This window comes from Rhamphochromis longiceps, linkage group LG8, assembly GCF_057381845.1.
Source record: "Rhamphochromis longiceps isolate RC_006_pf linkage group LG8, R_longiceps_female_GT1.1, whole genome shotgun sequence".
Lineage (NCBI taxonomy): Eukaryota > Metazoa > Chordata > Actinopteri > Cichliformes > Cichlidae > Rhamphochromis > Rhamphochromis longiceps.
In genome coordinates, this window is record NC_140564.1 from 10258717 (window position 1) to 10278801 (window position 20085).

At 39.6% G+C, this 20085-nt stretch overlaps 1 protein-coding gene across 4 annotated transcripts in view; it reads right to left on the minus strand.

The window, feature by feature from the left end:
* spag9b (sperm associated antigen 9b) overlaps window positions 1-19739 on the minus strand; it is a 40720-nt gene extending 20981 nt beyond the window's left edge. The window contains exons 1-4 of one of the 4 annotated variants that reach the window (XM_085415696.1): window positions 18704-19739; window positions 4686-4806; window positions 2418-2488; window positions 1394-1491 (exon numbers count right to left, since the gene is read on the minus strand). In XM_085415696.1, coding sequence (XP_085271822.1) covers window positions 1394-1491; window positions 2418-2488; window positions 4686-4806; window positions 18704-19003 — 590 coding nt within the window. In that variant the 5' untranslated portion in view covers window positions 19004-19739. The remainder of the gene's footprint in view (window positions 1-1393; window positions 1492-2417; window positions 2489-4685; window positions 4807-18703) is intronic. The other 3 variants (XM_085415697.1, XM_085415698.1, XM_085415695.1) reach the window with 3 other exon arrangements.
* Between the last annotated feature and the right edge of the window lie 346 nt (window positions 19740-20085).

Sequence of the window (20085 nt, forward strand, 5' to 3'; positions counted from 1 at the left end):
AATTTAGCGGATAATTTAGCACTCCACCTCCCACAATGGTGGGTCGAAAGTAGTGTTTCAACTTTTATGGCTACACTTTTCAAATTTTGACGCAGATGTTTGTAGATCAAAATGCAAAGCTGGTTATGGAAACACGTCTAATCTGAGGAAATATCTGGACAACCAAACACTTGTCAAAGTTGAATGTACCACATCTGACAGCATGAATGTCAAATTCACAGAAGGACTAAAGGCTAAATTTTGCACTTATTTGAGGATGATGGTGATGATGAAGCTTTTAGAGAGGCAGCGATAGCTTCCAATCCTGTAGCGGGATAAGTTATCACAGGAATTGGACTGTTTACTGCTTGTAAATGTTTTAACTTAACAGTTAACAGCATGGACTCACCATGTTTACAGCATGTTGTAAGTGCAAGGAAGACTCTCTGCTGGGTAAAAAAAAAATCATCTTAAATGTGCAAATTGTTAAGCTGGACCTTACTAACATGAAGCTGTAAAGTTACAGCAGCACAAACTGTGCACTCCCACTGTTTGAGATGATGATGCAGAAAATATAAATGCTGTTGTACTTGGTTCCAAGTCTCTTTTACATCACTGGAATAACAGCGCGCACACACACACACACAATACTTGTCCAATACATAAAATACATTTTACATTTCCACGTCTTTAGTGGGCTGTGTGACTGTAACCTTCACAGTTTTTAATGAATCCAGTTTAAAGTGTCAGAACTCTCATGTACGCCTTTCACCTGAGAAATAAACAGCAGCGCCGAGAACACACTCAGCGTTAAAATAGTAAGCTGCTATTTCACTGCTCATGTTCACTGCTAAACACCAATATTAACTAATCTCAATGACTTCTTGTCTGTTTTGCAACAGTGCTGCTGTGTCGTAATACGGTTATTTTTTTAAAATAGATTTTATAGAAAATGTTAAAAAAAATTAAAAAAAAAAAAAAAAAAATTACAATTTCATCAGCATCACCTTGTTACAACATGTGTGGCTCAAGTAGGCAACACTCCTAATGATCATTTTGCAGAGTAATAGGAGGCATTCATTGCCCATTTGTGGGTGAGCACGTGCAGAGCCCAAAGCAGAAAGCCCGGGTTAACAGAGAAAGTTGGTAATCATCACCGTGACACCAATTATCTCCTACTGGGATTTTGGGGTTTTTTTTTAAGCCTGACTGTTTGAACTTCCTTTTTATTACATCCCTGTGATGAAGAAGGTAAAAAGTTTTCAATAAATAAAAAGTCTCAAATGTGAAATATGGACTCTCAGGTACCTGTGCTGGTTCAGATATTGAAGGTACCCAACTGTCTCCAACTATAATATGAAACAAAAGAAAAGAGGAGGAAAAAAAAAAAAGAAAAACAGTGCGGTTGTCTAACCGTGTCCTGACTGATGTTCCTGTATCTGAGGGCTCTGCTGTCATCGCTGCATGTTGGTGTTTAGTCCGCTCCAGATGCTCCATGTAGCTGTGGATCATCTAAAAGATATACAAGCGAGACGATCGTTAGGACATGAAGTGATCTCACTGATACAAACTGCACTAATGAATATGAAGTGCTTTGGGTCCACAGCTGTGACAGTCAGCCTTACAAAGAACCATGTTGATGCAGTGTGTAGGTGACAGCCTTCATTAGGCTTTCATCTCCCCTGTTCAACATTATTCAGATTAGCAGTTGGCTGCTCAGGCCTCAGAGGTTTATTTGGACATAGAGGCAACAGTTAGTGATAAATAATGAACAACAGACAGGGACAGACTGAAGGCTCAGCAAAAACCTCATTTACAGTCAGATTCTTCATGTTTAAAATCATTCTTTTTCTTCTTTTCCTCAACAATTTGTTGTTACATTTGTTTTTCCATTTAAGACTCAAACTGATTCTTGATGGTCTCCTGAAAAAAAAGAAAAGGCTCGACTTTTGATGTGCAGTTACTTATGATCCATTACTTATCACGGTGTTTGAAAACACTCCACTGTGTGGTCACAGGTAAGTCCTCCCCACACATGAATGCACATGAATAACCTTATAAACTTGAATATGCAGGTAAAGAACAGCATATGTTAAATGTACACACAGACATACACATTAGTTCAGTGAAACATTCTGTCATGCTGAGATTATAACCTGTTACTTTTGATGTTTTTTGGGATAATGAGACATATTTAATATCATTACACTGCAAAATAATCTGATCTTAAAAATGACTAAAATACAGAAAACAGCTATCAACCAATCAAATCTTAAGGATATGGAAACCATATGGAGTTTCTTGGCTGCTTATCCCAGCACGTTTTCACTTATTCTTTATTTATATGCTGTGCAAGTTATAAAAATAATAATATTACAGATTTTTTCCCCACAGCTTACTGTAAAAGCATCCATACAAACATCTCCTCACACTCTTACCTCAGTGTGTCTCTGATGAAGGGCATTGTACTCTTTTTTGAGCTCTGCTTCTCTCTCCTCCAATCTGCTAACTGGATAAGAAACAAAGTTCATATAATGAAAACAGGAACAGGACTAGAACCAATTTTACTGAAAATACTGAAAGACTAGACTCTATGAGAGTGGAAAATCCAATGTTTTTACATGTTATGTCACTGAGCATGATACAGTTATCTGCTGCAGTAATATCTCAGAGCCAGAAGAGGGCTGCCATGCACCAACAAAATCCTCCCGAGTGCCACCAAAGAACTGGGGGCAGATGTACCCACAGCTCTGAATACCCAACATCAAGTCCAAAAGGCATCCTTTTTGCTTTTCCACTACTAAAAATAATAATGAAATTAATAAAAATAAAAAAATCATCATCACTCTGAATGTGTATCTCCTGCATGTTGAGTAGCTCAGTTGGATAAAAGACAAATGCTGCTGATTCCAGCTGTTTGTAGTTTTATTTCATTTTTTTTTTTGGAGTCTTTCTTCTGAGTTTTTACTACAGGGCTGATCTAACAGCAAATGACACTGTAATCCTTAGAGTTGAGCTTTCAGGCACAGTCACAGTTTAGAAGCTGGAATAAGTTTTCAATGTAACTCATAGAAATTAATAAACTTTACGTATAAGCCTAAATTTAATATTTGATATATCTACTTAAGTGTGTGTCAGTGTGCTAACGAAGTAAATGTAGAACTTGACTTTAATTATAAAAATAGATTACCTTTATTAAGAAGGCCGAGTTGTGCGTCAGATGTCGCTAGATCTAAAACCTCATTCATAGACAATATAGTGCAACTACTGTCAGTGTCATGGAGATGAACCTGTTAGCATCATGACTGTTTACACCTTCATATTAAACACAGATTTTAACAGAAAGAGGTCTGCAGTAGCTGTATCCATGTCTGACAAAAGCTAAAGGAACTTCAAGGAATAAGAATGGAAATGATGCATCTTTATAATTAGTAAAAAATAAATAAACACATAAACATTGCTCTGAGTTCTATCCAGCCAGTTGAGGACAACTTACTGATTCCAGTGTTTGTGGCTCTCAGGTGGCCCTGCTCATTCAGGGCCAAACAGTCGGGCAGTAGATTACTGTGTTATTCAGATTCCAGCCATGCAAGTGCACTCCGTCAAAGGTGGCCCTAAAGGTTTGCAGAAGCCTGAGTACTAGCAGCACCCTCTGCCTTGAACATGCACAAAGTTTCAAATCCGCAGATGTTTAGCAAAGCTTGATTCGAGAATTCTTGAGAATCAACATGCACGTTAGCAATGACGAGCACCAGAGCAGCTGCATATTGTGGGGAAAACTGTGATTTAGTTTGGGTTTTTTTGAGGGGGCTCATAGAGGAAGTAGATGTGAAAGAGTGCAGCAGAAATAACTGCGGTGTTATTTACAGGTGTGAATTCACAGTTTTCTACATAAAAAGTCAGATTTTTAAATCAGTTTTCCAATTCAGATGTCATTTAGTCAAACGTCGTCATGCCTATTAAGGCCTGTTATGTGCCAGGAAATAATATAAACATGAAAACTCCTGATAACAAATGTCTTGTTGTCAAAACACATTATCCAATTAGAGCTTGGAGCTAAATTTGGTGCGCTTTACACAGACGTGTTTCCACTGACAGGAACACAATGCAGTGATGCAGTTCTCTCTGCTGCCAATTCTGACCATGAACATAAATTACAGACTAAATGAAACTGGCACAATGACATAACCAGAAAAAAGAGGAAGCGTCAGATCGAAAGAATTAAAAAGAGATTTGCTGAGAATTCGCAAATTTCCCCTGAGCATGGAAGAAGAGGAATGTGCTGCGATACTGTGGTGGACCAAACAGACAGTGACACACTATGTCACCAGTGGAGTAATGCCCACATCATGAAGGGTTTTTTTTTTTTTTTCATGCCTTTGAAAGGCTCCCACACTGTGAGGGATGGTATCGTTCTTAAGTACTACTTCAGAAATGAACTTATTATATCACATCTAAAATATATTATTTTTTTAGATTAAAGCCCAGTAAAACTTTCCTGGGCTTTAAACGTACTCTATTGGAGCTCATTTAGTAAGTTAAGCACTTCACAGTATGTCACTAATAGGCTTCATTCAGGTGGTCTATTTGTCCTGTGGCACATCAGGAAAATAAACATTCACAAAAGCTTCAAACTGTGGATGCTGTTCACAGGGTGTGTGTGTGTGTGTGTGTGTCGTTACAGATAAAACGCAAATTCAACTTACTCTGATCTGCATAGTTTCTAGTTTTTAGCTCTAGATGCCGTGTGTGAGATTCCAACGTCACCAGTCGACACTGGAGATCCTTCTTCTCGCCATCCTGGGAGTCTTCCAAGGCGATGTACCTCTGCAGATTGACACAGTGAAAACAGATATTTATTACCACAGCACTGACATTAACAAGAGTACTGTAAGCTACTGTAAGCACGAGAACATCCACTGATGATTTGTTTATGACAGCATCAGGAGGAAAAAATGTCACACATGCATGTGAGCGGTCAGCTTCCTTAGCCAGTCAAGCAATCATTGCCTGAAAGAGAAGAATGAAATAGAGCTGTGTGGACTAAATGTTGCATCTGTGTGCACTTGATAACAATCTGGGCTAGAGCAGGGCGATATGGCCAAAAATATTTATCACGATATATATTTGAAAATTTGCGATAACGATATAACCGACGATATAATTGATGCGAGACAAAATACAACTCCACAACATTACTAGCGCAAAAAGACAACCTTCCATTTATTTTCACTTAAACAAGAAGCTGGTTTTTATGTACATTAAAGCTTTATAAAAATATAACAGTGCAAATGCAAATTCCTTGCTGAAAGTTTAACCAAAGGCATTTCCAGTAGAAATGGGCTGACATATCCTGAGCATAACCATGTATAATATCCACTGAAGTTAAAAAGAGGTGCTTTGCAACATTAAACTGCAGTGTGCAGTACACATTTTTCGGACCATAAGGTGCACAGGATTATAAGGCACAATAAGCGAAACAAAGCAGTCAGATAAATCAAACTTTATTAAACTCATTCTTCTTGCTTCCTCCACTTCTGTACCATTGATTCATTAATGTTGAATTCTCTGGCAGCTGCTCTATTCCCATGTTGTTGCAGTATATTAATGACTAACTTCGTATTGTGGATGGATTATCTCAGTTGTTCTCCTGACTGAAGTTTGGTCCGTTTACAGCATCCTGCCATGCGATTGCATTTGTCTCTAACCATGAAGAACCTTCACGTTAACTTTTATAAGTGGAAAAGTGTTAGTGTTCGTCCTCCAGCTTCACTGTTTATGTTATGCTAACATAGCTGTGTCGCTAGCGATCACATAGCACATCATTATATACCAGCTAGCCCAACTTCAGTAACCCTACAAACGTCACTGCTGTTTAGTTTCCTGTCTTCGTTTATGTTGGAAGTGATAGCAGAGCTGTACGTTTGATTTTTTTTCAGAAATCTCTCAGTCAGAACATGCTATATCATGCTTAGGTAACTAGCGAAACTAGCGAGCTAACTTCCGCTAGCTTCCTGCTAACTTCTAACTCCGTTAAATGTAATAACTTTTGTTTTCATGGATGCCTGGAAGTTAAACTTTATAGTTACACCTGGTAAAGCAGCAATGCTGATCGTTTTATTAAAGATGAAAGAATTTAGACAGTTTTTAACTCTAAGTGATGCTGCAGTGTTGTTTGACCTGAATCATACGGAGCTTAGGACCCAGATTACTCCCAGATTTAAGAGCATCTTAGTCCGACAAATACGACAATAACAACGGCCGCTTGCATGTTCTGCAAAAAAATGTGCTTTGTTGTGTATCTGACGGACAAACACCAAACCAGTTCCACATCACGGAAGTTGCACCATTTTTACAAACCAATTCTGGTTCATCTGATTCACTCAACAATCGGCCATGTGCGTATGAAAACAAAGGCACTGCGCATGCGCGTTTTACTCCCATTCTATCGCGATATTTCATTTTCCTATCGTTGCCTAACATTATACCGGTATTACCGTGAACGGTATAATATGGCCCAGCCCTAATCTGGGCGATATTAATACTATTAATACAAATAGGAAACAAAGCACAGAGTCTGTCTTCTGTTCATTATCAAAGTTATCCAACATCTCAGCACAACAGGTGCAAAGCAACAGCTTCCTCACAGCTTGTGCTTGAGTGCTTTTCTGTGTACTATTTGATATCCGTATCAGGATTGGTTTTGCAGCCTTCACAGCAGCAGCTGTCAGCAACCTCAGTCCTCTAAAACAGTACTGGACATGCAATCATGTTAAATCATTACTATGATAAACTCACCTCCTGATTTTCAACCCCTTTCTTCAAACTGTCTCCAGCCAAAAACCCATCAGTCAACATTAAATCTAACACATAAGATGAAACTGTAAAGAGATCTGGCAAAGTGGGTTTCTAAAGGATCCAATAACAAAAAAAGAAGTAAATGAAATTCTTTAAAGAAGCAAATACGACAAAATATGACTCAAAAGACCACAAGAATTCTCAAAACAGGTTTATGAACTTTGAGTGAACTCCAGTACGACATAAACAAAACTGCCTTATACTGTTTAACTACAAGCACGAACCTTGTGGCACCAGTACGAAAGTCAGGAAATCACCATAGGTGCTGACACTGACTGTTTACCAAGGTGGTGGAGTAACCAAGCCAGTAGAGCTACATTACTAGAGTGACCATAAAATCTTCAGTTATTTCAGTCTAGCACTCATTTTGCTCTTGTAGTGTAACATACTGTGCAGCAGTATGTTACAATAAAGCAAGACTCTTATTACATTATAAAACAGAAATCAGTAATGCTGATTCATGTAGCACTATCAGTCTGCTACAGCGGTTATAATGAAGAACAGAACAGCAAACCTCAGTATTCACATGATAGGGTGGGGCTAGGTTTCACAATGAGTTCACTCAAAGCCTTGGCTGATTGTGATCCACACCCATTTTCACACCTTGGCTTGTGTGATTAGGTGGAGGATCAATAGGGGGTCCATGACCCTCTTGCAGACTCTCCACCAGTTGCTCTTAGAACTGAGGAAGCTTCTCAGATGAGAGGCGAAACGTCTTCAAGGAAACTTAAAGTCCAGACGCTTTTCTTTCCAGCTCTTTAGACTACAATGACCTGGATGACTGAGAACCTTCACAGACAGAACAGCAAAGCGTTTTGGCCTAAGTGCATTTCTGCACACACAGTGGGTGACAAAGAGAGAGACAAGAAAGTTTACTTCCTACTTTACTGTTTATACCAGCAACAAAACAGAGTTAACATTGTTCATACACAACAAATAAGGAACTAGTCGACTCTCTTTTATTAACGGACTTAACTGAAACGGTACAAGCTGAACATATAAAATGTTTGAAGTTAGAAAATCTGTCTGGTTCTGTATTCTTTTTTCAAGCTGGCAACAGTAGACTAATTTATAAGGTAAATTAGGGGTTGCACATCTTGTATTAGCCAAACGGGCGACTAAGTATAGGCACTTATCCAGTGCATCGGATCAACATGTGTTTAGGCTTTGCTGCTAATGCGGCTAAAAAAAAGGTTATTGTTTCTTACATGAATATTTTCTATGTCTACAGCAGAGATCAAATGTTTCAGTAGATCACTGAACAAATAATTAAAATAATAAAATGCTGCATTACTCAGATCTTTGGGAAAGTAAGGAGGTGGGGAACTGTTAAGATTGCATTTACAGTTACAAGAGAACTTAAAAACTTAAAAGGAATGGGGAATCTTATAGCTACAGGTCAGAATAACTGCAACAATAAAATACAGTAGGTCCCATTAGACAGCATCAAACATGACAGACAGCATCACTGTTAGAACTGTTTTGATAACTAAAGGTTAAAGGCTACAGCCAAACTTCTAGTAAAAGGGAATACACAGGGTACTGCTGGCCTCTTTGTCTCATTTGTACTGATACTTCAGCTGAATCAGGTGTCTGATGCTGTAAACATGCAGTCTTGTGATGCAGATGCGAATTAGACACCCTGCAGTAGAGCCCCGGGCTGGTGGTGAGTATCATCTGCAGAGAGATGAGGGTCACCTGAGAAGCCTGTTACAAGCAGCCTCTTATTTAAACATGTCCCATTAAGACCTGAGGAGTATAAAAAAAAAAAAAAAGGTGTTTCATCAAGAAACTTTGTTATTTTTAAAAAAATAACACGGTCAGATGTCTCTATCTGTGGTGCCGCAGTCTGCACATGTACATAACAAAGACACGAGGTAAATAGGTGAAGCAGCAGGGGTCTGTGTTTTAAAAACCTTCTCCAGTTCCCCCCTAAGACTTTCAACAATTAACTTTAAAAGACACCATTTACCACCATAAAGGACTAACTGACTCTACAGCTGACATATGTTGACCCCCACCCACCCAACACACACTGCAGCAACACATTTATCTACATAACTCCCAAACTCTTTCTCACCACACTGCTCCTCATATGACCTGGGAAGGAGGCTTGCACATATGACAGCGCTCCAGAGAATAAGTGTTCCAGCGTTTGACCATGCACTCTTCCCCCTACGCTACATGGATAATGATCTCTTTGTCCCTGGGTGCCAACACACACTCTCCTGCTAACAAACACATGTGCTTCCAGAACAAGTGTGTGCCTACCCCCACACAGGGCTTCAGTGTATTGGCACTCAATTGACAGAGACTGAAATCAGCTCCTTTTTAGAGCTTTTGGCTACAGATTCCTGCTGGGATGTTTAGGACAGCTGGGGGCGTTTGAGGTCCTGGACACCAGATGCAGTAAAGGGTTAGATGATCTCCTGCAGTAGTCTAATAGATTTCCAAAGGTCATGGTAAAATAATTTGTCTTGTAGATAACACTGTTTTGACAACATACTGTGGGATCCTACTCATCTTTCTTAGAACTGCAATGAGTCGATTTATTAGTCAAACAAAACACCAACTACTTTCATAATTAATCTTCACACAAAATTTCAACCAAAACCACTAAAACTTTCTTCTCAGATGCCAGAAATGCATCACAGTGAATTATTACTAATATTACAATAATCACTGGTAGCATGCAGTGTATGAGAGGCTGTATTTACTGCAGACTAATCAGCGCTTTGAGCTAATACTAGCATGCCATCCCTATTGTCAGACTGCTGTTGTGCTCTTTTGGTAGTTTGGTTAATGACGAATGAACACACAAACAAACACACCCTGACCTGATAACAGACTTTTGCAGTGCTTACGACTCATTCTGAGGGAACGATAAATATGCGTGCACCAAATTTCAGGTGATCACCTGACATAATCATAGACTGTGAATGGCACAAAACTGTGTGGCAATTACACAGCAGATGTTGTGTTATTTCTCTAGATGGGGGAAGACTTGGACTTTTTAGCAGCACTGGAAAGGATCAGATTTCCAGAATCAGATTTCCATCATGATGGAGCTAGAGGAAAACATGGAATATAACTCAAGTCTGAAAGGATTCATCTACTTGAGACAATTTAAAATTGTGCACAATCAGTTCAACAGTGATTGACACATTTCTATCCCAGACATATGTCTAAGATTTGGTTATAGGCCTATTTGTTTGGCAGATATTCAGGTTTCACTTTGGGTATTGGGATATTTGATATTTTTCAATGCTGAAATAGGTACCATGTCACATTTCTAATGTTACAGCAGTAATCAACATGCTTTTGTTCGCCTCACTTTTGCTCATTTTCATGCATAGTGGAAGCTGATTTGCTTGTCGCGCAAACAGAGAGTATTACAGACTGATATAGCTACAGCAACATCACCAGTTGGTTTTGTGAACTCCTGTTTTAAAGCCCAGGTTCCTCTTGCCTATGTAACCTCCTAATGTACTTAGCATCAGCTCATATGTCCATGACCAGTATTCACTCTCATTGACAGTTGCTTCAGTCACTCGCCTGAAAACTGAGAAACGTTTATCTTTTCCGGCAGTTTAACTAATATGGCCAGACACATCTGTCACAATTCAGTCTTTTCTTCTTTAAGACACAGTCAAACGGACCCATTCAACAGTATGCTGAACCCAGTATTGGTTGCTCCTGGTACATGTTAGTGATTCACGGTGATCAATCAGTTGGCATTACTCGTCAGTAGTGCGCGACCTCTCCCACATCAGCAGCAGATAACCATGGACGGACAAAAGAACTGAGGGAAGTGCCGTTTTTCCCAAAGAATTTCCTGCCTTGCCTTTTCCTCCTTTCGCTGAGGCAAGCCAATGAGAGGAATTCCTCTGAGCTTGAAGGACAGAAAAGCAGGACTTGGCCTATACGGCGTTGATTTGGTGAGATTAATCTGATTCTTTTTTCCGAGAGTGACTTTTTTTAAATGAGCAGCTTCATAAATGAATCTGTGCCACACTGCTCATCAGCCTTAGAGAAGGCAGTTGCTTTGGTGTGGGCTGTGTGCATCTACACGTGGGTGTAAATGTGAAAATCACAGCTATCTGCACTGGAACCATCTACAGAGAGAGCAGGTGTATCCCTACAAAAAATTAATGCATTGATGAGTGTTTTTCTGAGTGACGGCACCTATCATTCAGCAGAAGAATACATTTTGTTGTAGGGCTGCTCGATTATGGCAAAAATGATGATCACGATTATTTTCACTGAAATTGAGATCACGATTATTTGACGATATTTATTTAACCCTTTAAGACCTACTATAGAACCAAGTCCACCAGAGCTTATATATATTTTTTTTTTTTTTACATGCTGTAGTGCCATTTGTGGGAGCATTTCAAGTTGCTATACATCAATACAACTGTTATAGCCCATATTTTAATAATATGTATGCATTAAGTCCATAGTAATTACATAAATTGCAAAAAAGTGCAATAAACTACAAAAAAAATTGAAAATTGCTTTTGTTTTGTTTACATATATTTCTACTTGGAGAAATTTAAGAGGTTTATCCCTCAAAACTTTAAATACAATAAAGTTGCAAAAAATAGTTTCCCACCACAGGAAATTTATTTTGAGTGTCTTCATAGTTTTATTTTGGAGATACAGCAATTTTTATATACTGCAGGAAAAACAAAAAATCCTATGATGCAAATTTGCAAAGAAAACAGCATGTGCATCATTTCACTGTGGGAAGTGTTACGAACAGCTGATAGGAACGGCAAAGCGCGTTTCTGGAATATTATGTTTTTGTTCCTGCAAGCGCTTTTTATGCAATTTTTGCAAAGCTATATGTGGAACGAAACCGTGACCGAGGACAAGCTGATGGCATCAGATGTAAGTACAACTCCTCCGGTTTCATATGCAAAACAAATTATTGCGCTAGCTTACACGGTTCAGGTTCTACAGGGATTTAAAAATAGTTACGCAAAACGGAGCGTGCTGCTCTGACCGGCTTTAAAGGGTTAACAATGACTTTAAAAAATAATATAAAATAGTGTGCAACACCACTGAAGTTTTTTTTTTTTAAACTCTCTTTTCAACCAACGGCAGTCACTCTCCAAATAACTTCTGCTTAGCTTTCCGAGCTTCCCTCGGGTCCTCTTAATCAGCGGTCTCCAACCTTTTTTGCGCCACGGACGGTTTATGCCCGACAATATTTTCACGGACCGGCCTTTAAGGTGTCGCGGATAAATGAGGGAGGGGCTAATAATCGGCTCAGTCATTTTTAATGATCGTTGAAAGCCCAGATCGTAATCGTGATTAAAATTCGATTAATTGAGCAGCCCTATTTTGTTGTATGTGCAGTATCAACAATTTTCACACATTCAAGTCACGATCATGTTGCTGTGTGCAGACTGACATGGGCTGCTTGTGATCGTGGTCGCTCAAACTTTGTGAAATCTGTCTCCTTCTATAACAGAGCATGAGATAAGTGGTGAATAAGAACAAGGGAGACTTCCAAAAGCAATCACAAAAACATCACTTGCTATTTAAACAGCTGATGCAGTAGGATCAGTCATCCTGCATAGCTTAAGGATCAGCTGGTAATATGTTTGCTATGATGGTTCTCCGTCATCTGAGCATGTCAGTATTTATGTTTATGAAAATATGAGAATAACACAAGTTTCTTTGTTACAGTCTATTTGACATTTTTGACAGCGATTTTGTAAAGGTGTGCCATTTGTTGTGAAATAACAAGAGAGCAGGTCCTGAAACTGCATGATAATTGTCCCATTAATTTGGAACCTGTTAAACTAGGCGACTGAATAAAAACATCTGTCATTCACACACATATTGGTTTGTCTGTGTGTCTGTGTCCAAACATTACAGAGGGCACTGTATAGCAGAGGTGAGAAATTTCACACAGCTGGATGAAAAAAAAACCCTCAGCATACTGATGGAAAATGTCATCTGCAGGTCTCAAAGCTGAGGGAACATGTTACAACATGACATCAATTATTAATGCACTTCTCTGTGACCTGTTGCGCTTGTCATTCAACATTTAACCGTCAAGGCAAATGTCAACAACTGGGATTAAAAAAAACAGGACCTATTCACACATGGAACAATGGTTTACTAATGCAATCTAAAATAATGTAACAAATTTTTGCAGGGAAGTATTACTGCAACGTCTATTCCAGTTATCGGTTGTGAGTAATTCAGCTTGGATTGTTAGCATACTGTCTGGCAAAAAAGTCAGATGAGCAAACCTCTGCAGCAGTTCACAACTCTTGAATTTCATGGAGACTGATCATGTGAATAACGGTCAAAAATGAAGATGCAACTATAACCACAAAAAAAACCAAAAAAAAAAAACAATGTAAGACTTGCAAGGATAATGTATGACTTCTGTTGAGAAGGTGTAAATTATCTTTAAAATTCTCCTCAGTTATAGTTAACTTTATTTGTTTTTATTTACAGATGTAATATTATCTACAAGGCTTGCAAAATCGCTAGCCCGACGTCCCGGGGCTAGCGATTTTTCCCAGTCGGGCTATCAAAATCTATCTCTGCCCTGCCCGTCGGGCTATTGTAGGAAGGAAAAATATATGTCAATGCTTTTGCATTCTTTCGGAAATGTAGCTGGGTAATTATGTCATTGGCATCGGTGATCCACTGTCAATATGTGACATATTAAAATCGCGTTTGAATTTGCGCTTGTTTTTTGCTTTCACTTTGCAATCGTGCGAACTGTGTATAGAGAGCGACAGCACTGATTGGTGAGTGATGATAATTTGCGCACCAATTCCTCTGACATCGTCTTATCAATCGTTAGCTTACTATGCAAACATGACAAGTGAAATCTCCCGCAGCAAGCTTAAACATATGAGAGGTTGATCGCGCAGAGAATCGCTGACCGTTATGTGTGTGTGTGTAAAAGCAGCAGGATATATTTTAGTTCTGCTGAGCCAAATAAGACAGGTCAGGGTGAAGAAGTGACAGCCAAAGAAAAGCTTACCACAAAACGGAGAAGTTATGACAAATCAGACTATAAGGCAAAAAGAAAGTGCAGCTTTATGGTTTCATGGACAAAAGAATTTCTGTGGCTGCAATATGACGAGCTATATAACCGGGGCTGCACATAAGTGGTCCGCAGGTGTGCATTCGCTGTCAAAAAAAACCAAAAAACGCGCACAAGATATGAAGTTGCAACGCGTGTTTGCATACATAAGATTTTCTGGAGGAGGACAGACATTTATTTAAAACTCTTAAAGATGTCGAAGAAGCTCCTTTAAGCAATTACTTTGGTGTTCCTCCACCTCCAAAGAAATGTCAGAAGGAGTCCGAACCACAAAAGAAGCGCGTATTCTCGGAAAAGTGGTTGTAGGAGGTGAGCTGGCTTCAAACAAATGATGAACGCACAGAGATGTGGTGCGGAATGTGCCGTGAAAATCCCACTCTAGCGGACAAAAACAGTGCTTTTTACATGAACGCAAACGCGCGTTGCAACTTCTTATCTGGTGTGCGTCTTTTATTTTGACAGCGAATGCGCACATGCGGACCACTTATGTGCACCCGTGTAAATAACATAATGTTCTGCCGGGTGTGTTGTTGGTTTTCTCTCGATTTCTGAGTCGACAAGCGCCTTTGTTACTGGGACCAATCATTTTAAAAAAGGCCCCCAAATGCAAGAAATGCATTATCGCTCAGTCTGCAATATCTTTCCCAGAACAAACACCAATTGCAAATAACATACTAAAAATAAACCTGAAAAATCTGTTTAGAACAGCGTACTATGTTGCAAAGAGTGAACTACCACTGGCAAAATTTAACAGTCTTTGCAAACTTCAAAAAGCAAATGGCCTAGATCTTGGTTCCACTTGTCTCTTACCTGTGACTTCAGTGGAAATTTCAAATTCAGGATCTGACACAGACTGATTCATGTCCTACACAGTTCTTACAAGTTCATAGATATTTCTGTTCAATTAGAACCAAGTATTTGAGTTGATGATTGTAATTTTTATACAATGTTGTAATTTGTTTTTCAACAATTTTTTGATTAATGTTTTGTTTCCTTTACAATATTATGCTTTAATGTATAATATTGTAAAGGAAACAAAACAGGAAACAAAACATCAATCAAAAAATTGCTCTCTTTTTTTATTCGGGCTACTTACATTTATTTTGGGCTACCAAAAACTGAAGAGTCCCTGCCCGAAGGGCTACTAGGGATTTTGAAATTTTGAGAGCCCTGATCTACAGCTACTTTAGTACCATTGATGTTAAGTTAGACTCTTTTTCTCCAATTGATCTTTCTGAGTTAACTTCAATAATTACTTCCTCCAAACCATCAACGTGTCTTTTAGACCCCATTCCTACAAAACTGCTCAAAGAAGTCCTGCCATTAATTAATTCTTTGATCTTAAATATGATCAACCTATCTCTAATAATCGGCTATGTACCACAGGCCTTCAAGCTGGTTGTAGTTAAACCTTTACTCAAAAAGCATCTCTAGACCCAGCAGTCTTAGCTAATTATAGTCCAATCTCCAACCTTCCTTTCATATCAAACATCCTTGAAAGAGTAGTTGTCAAACAGCTAACAGATCATCTGCAGAGGAATGGCTTATTTGAAGAGTTTCAGTCAGGTTTCAGAGCTCATCACAGCACAGAAACAGCTTTAGTGAAGGTTACAAATGATCTTCTTATGGCCTCTGACAGTGGACTCATCTCTGTGCTTGTCCTGCTAGACCTCAGTGCAGCATTCGATACTGTCGACCATAATATCCTATTAGAGCAATTAGAACATGCTGTAGGTATTACAGGTACTGCACTGCAGTGGTTTGTATCATATCTATCTAATAGACTCCAATTTGTGCATGTAAATGGAGAGTCCTCTTCACACACTGAGGTTAATTATGGAGTTCCACAGGGTTCAGTGCTAGGACCAATTCTGTTTACATTATACAAGCTTCCCTTAGGCAGCATCATTAGAAGACATAGCATACATTTTCACTGCTATGCAGATGACACCCAGCTCTACCTGTGCATGAAGCCAGATAATACACACCAATGAGTTAAACTGCAGGAATGTCTTAAAGACATAAAGACCTGGATGGCTGCTAACTTTCTGCTTCTTAATTCAGATAAAACTGAGGTTATTGTACTCGGCCCTGAAAAGCTTAGAAATATGGTATCTAAGCAGATTCTTACTCTGGATGGCATTACCTTGGCCTCCAGTAACGCTGTGAGGAACCTTGGAGTCATTTTTGACCAGGATATGTCCTTCAACGCACATATTAAACAAATATGTAAGACTGCTTTCCTCCATTTGCGCAACATCTCTAAAATTAGAAATATCCTGTCTCAGAGTGACGCTGAAAAACTAGTTCATGCATTTATTACTTCCAGGCTGGACTACTGTAATTCATTATTTTCAGGATGTCCTAAAAACTCGCTGAAAAGTCTTCAGCTGATCCAAAATGCTGCAGCAAGAGTCCTGACAGGGACTAGAAAGAGAGAGCATATTTCTCCTGTTTTGGCTTCCCTTCATTGGCTTCCTGTTAAATCCAGAATTGAATTCAAAATCCTGCTCCTCACATACAAGGTCTTAAATAATCAGGCCCCATCTTATCTTAATGACCTTGTAGTACCAGATCACCCTGTTAGAGCACTTCGCTCTCGCTCTGCAGGCCTACTTGTTGTTCCTAGAGTATTTAAAAGTAGAATGGGAGGGAGAGCCTTCAGTTTTCAGGCCCCTCTTCTGTGGAACCAGCTTCCAGTTTGGATTCGGGAGACAGACACTATCTCTACTTTCAAGATTAGGCTTAAAACTTTCCTTTTTGCTAAAGCATATAGTTAGGGCTGGACCAGGTGACCCTGAATCCTCAGTTATGCTGCAATAGACGTAGGCTGCCAGGGATTCCCATGATGCATTGAGTTTTTCCTTTCCAGTCACCTTTACTCACTCACTATATGTGTTAATAGACCTCTCTGCATCGAATCATATCTGTTATTAGTCTCTGTCTCTCTTCCACAGCATGTCTTTATCCTGTTTTCCTTCTCTCACCCCAACCGGTCGCAGCAGATGGCCGCCCCTCCCTGAGCCTGGTTCTTCCGGAGGTTTCTTCCTGTTAAAAGGGAGTTTTTCCTTCCCACTGTCGACAAAGTGCTTGCTCATATGATTGTTGGGTTTTTCTCTGTATCTATTATTGTGCGATCTACTGTACAATATAAAGCGCCTTGAGGCGACTTTTGTTGTGATTTGGCGCTATATAAATAAATTTGAATTGAACTTAAGATTACATTGGATTGTATATGGCCCACAAACTAAAAACAACTTTAACAGTCCTGATTCAGCTCTTTGAAGGAAAGTGAACTTTTAGAATGTGTACTTATGGCTAACAATAGACACTGAAAGCGAAAGACAAAGGGGAGCACACATGTACACAGAAGCACAGATAAGAGTGCCTGTAGACAGCCAATCAAACTCATGAGCATGCCTGCAGCTGCTAAGAAACAGCCCCAAATTTACCCAGCTCACAAAAGCAAGAATAAGGAGTGCAAGCCACAATGCACCAGGGCCACACTGAAGCGGTTACAGCATACTACATAGCTGCAGGTTTTACACCAACTCTCTTAAATAAGACCACGTGATGAGGAAACTGAGTAAAAGACAATACAACACTGATCATCTTTTCACTTGCTTCAGTTTTACTCCAAACTTCAATCTGAGGTAATTGTAGACGTTCAGGTACACGCCCATGCAACATGCCCCAAAGTTCCCAGCAATAAATAAGAAAAGCAACCACTAACACTAAGTGCTTCACAGTGGTGATGCTTGTAACAAATCTAGCCAGAGTTTCAAATAATGAGGTCAGGTTATCATGTGAACTAAAAGCTCAATCCTCAGACAGTTTAAATCCTATGTGTCAGACAGTTTTTCTACTATTGGATCTTTACAATATCAGAGAGGAGCCATCTTTAAAAGGCCATCTCAGGGATGCAGCACTGGTCCACAGTCCACCTGTTGTTGAAACTTTGTGTTTCTGAAGAGCAGCCAATCATAACTCTTTAAGGCAGGGCAGACCTCAAAGAGTGGTTGAACTGAAGGGCTGCAGCAAAGCTAACTATGAATTACTTAAAAACCAAATTGTGTGAAACTCATGCAAAGCTACTCTAGCAGTCAAAATGCGAGAAAAATGTATAAGTACAAATCTGCATAAGCCTGGGTTTCAGACCCAGTGTGCAAGACTGTGGCACCTAAACAAGTGTTTCCAACACAAACCGCCCTGTAGTCATGAAGAGCATGGCAACGAGGGTGTCATTTGGGCGGAATCAAATGCAGGGTCAGTGAGACAGCCATGAGTCATGAAGCTGAATCTGATCACTGAGATTCAAACTTGTTTTTGGTTGAGGCAAGAGCAGCCAGCTGGCAAATAGATCACTGACTGGTTTGCATATATCTGACACTGCCAGGTTATGCGAAGTACAACAAACTACACGGTGGTGCATAAACCCATCATATAATGCAACTACTGGTCCAAGGAGACCCTAATGTTGCAACAAAACTTGAGCAGTGTAGTGTCTCAGAGTTGACCATAAGGGATGGCTTGGGTACAGGACGATCTTTATAAGAAAATGAAATGCAAGTGTACCGAATAATTATATACTTTATAAAAAGTACAAAAGGATAAGTAATGCGCTTATGTGTACTTGAAAAGCATTGCAACAGTAAAGTGGCCAGATTTTCCAACTGACTTTGGCTCAAATCCTTTCATCGAGCGCATAATACACGCCTTTAATCTTTAATCCCGCTTGTAAATTAGTTTGGCGCTGTTGCTGCTTGTTTTTTTAATCAGACCCACCTCTTCTGTGTGTTTTCTCAGTGCCTTCTCTCGCTCATACTGGGTAACGAGCTGCTCGTTGTCCTCCTTCAGCAGCTCCAGCTCCACTTCGTGCTCCTGGTTGACAGCGAACACCGAGTCCAAGTTCTCCAGCACTGCGACGACCAGCGGCATCAGCTCCTTTACCACATCCTCGTCGTATTTTTCTATGAGCCGTTCAAACTCCCTGTATATTGAACTGGCCAGACCTGAGACCCGCTCAGACATCATGGTCGAGTTGCCCGAGTCGTCCTGATACAGGACTACGTCGTCCAGCTCCATTTTCCCGATTCCACTTGCACTTCTTTCCCAGCTAACGTTAATGAGCTAGCCGCAAGCTTCGGCTGACCAGAGGCTACCCACCTTCTACTTTCGCGGCAACAACAAAACTGTGCTCCTAAAACATCGCTCGAATGTTGTTTCTCATGCAGCGAAGGCGCTGTACTTCATTAACAAAGTCCTATCCCTTAGTCGTGTGGACGGCAGACTTTAAAACCTTGCTAGCCTAGAAGCTAGCAGTACTGAAAAGTCTTTACTTGGCTCCTGATTAGTTTCCCTATCCAACAGATGGGCTTCTGCTGCTGCGTTCACGCGCTGTTGGAAAGATGGGAACAAGCGAAGTTCAACGAATCAAAAAAGTAGTAAGCGCAACATAACAGAACAAATTATTTAGCAGTTATGGAAAAACAAAACACTAAAAGGTGACAGTATAGCCCAATAGCCCATGCTAGCAAATATAGCTTGTGCTTACAGAGCTAAAAAATAATAATAATGGGATTTTAACTATTGCTCATATATAGTTACTTTTAAGTGACGTTTGAGGGGCGGAGAAAAAATCGTATCAAAAACTGGTTTAAAGAAAAACACTTGTAGCTTCGCCTTCTTGCATATGCATAAAATACAGAATTTACCCGTAATTTTCCCGTTAAAGGATATCGATAATTATTTAAATTATTTAATTGACCGAGTTAGTACACGCTTCCAACTTCTAATTCTAGCACTGCAGCACAAACAAAGCAGTTATGTAGGCGTACCATTTGATTCCCTTCATAAGTCAAACCTGGGATGATGTCGTTTGGGCAGCGTTAGTAACGCATTGAATAACCGCTCTGTCATTTCCCGAGTCAGTTTGGAAATATGAGCTCACAGGGATCACTTGAAGATGTCATGTTGGTGACGCTGACGTCACATCTCTGCGGGGGACAGAGTGTGAAAAACTGAAAGTAAGACACTTTTTAAAAAAATGAAAAGATGGTTCGATAAAAGAATGTGCCTGTCTCACCAACTCCTTCATCCACACGGTATTTTACTTTCATGTTCAAAATTTACATCCCTTTAGATTTCAAGTACTATCAAGAGAATAT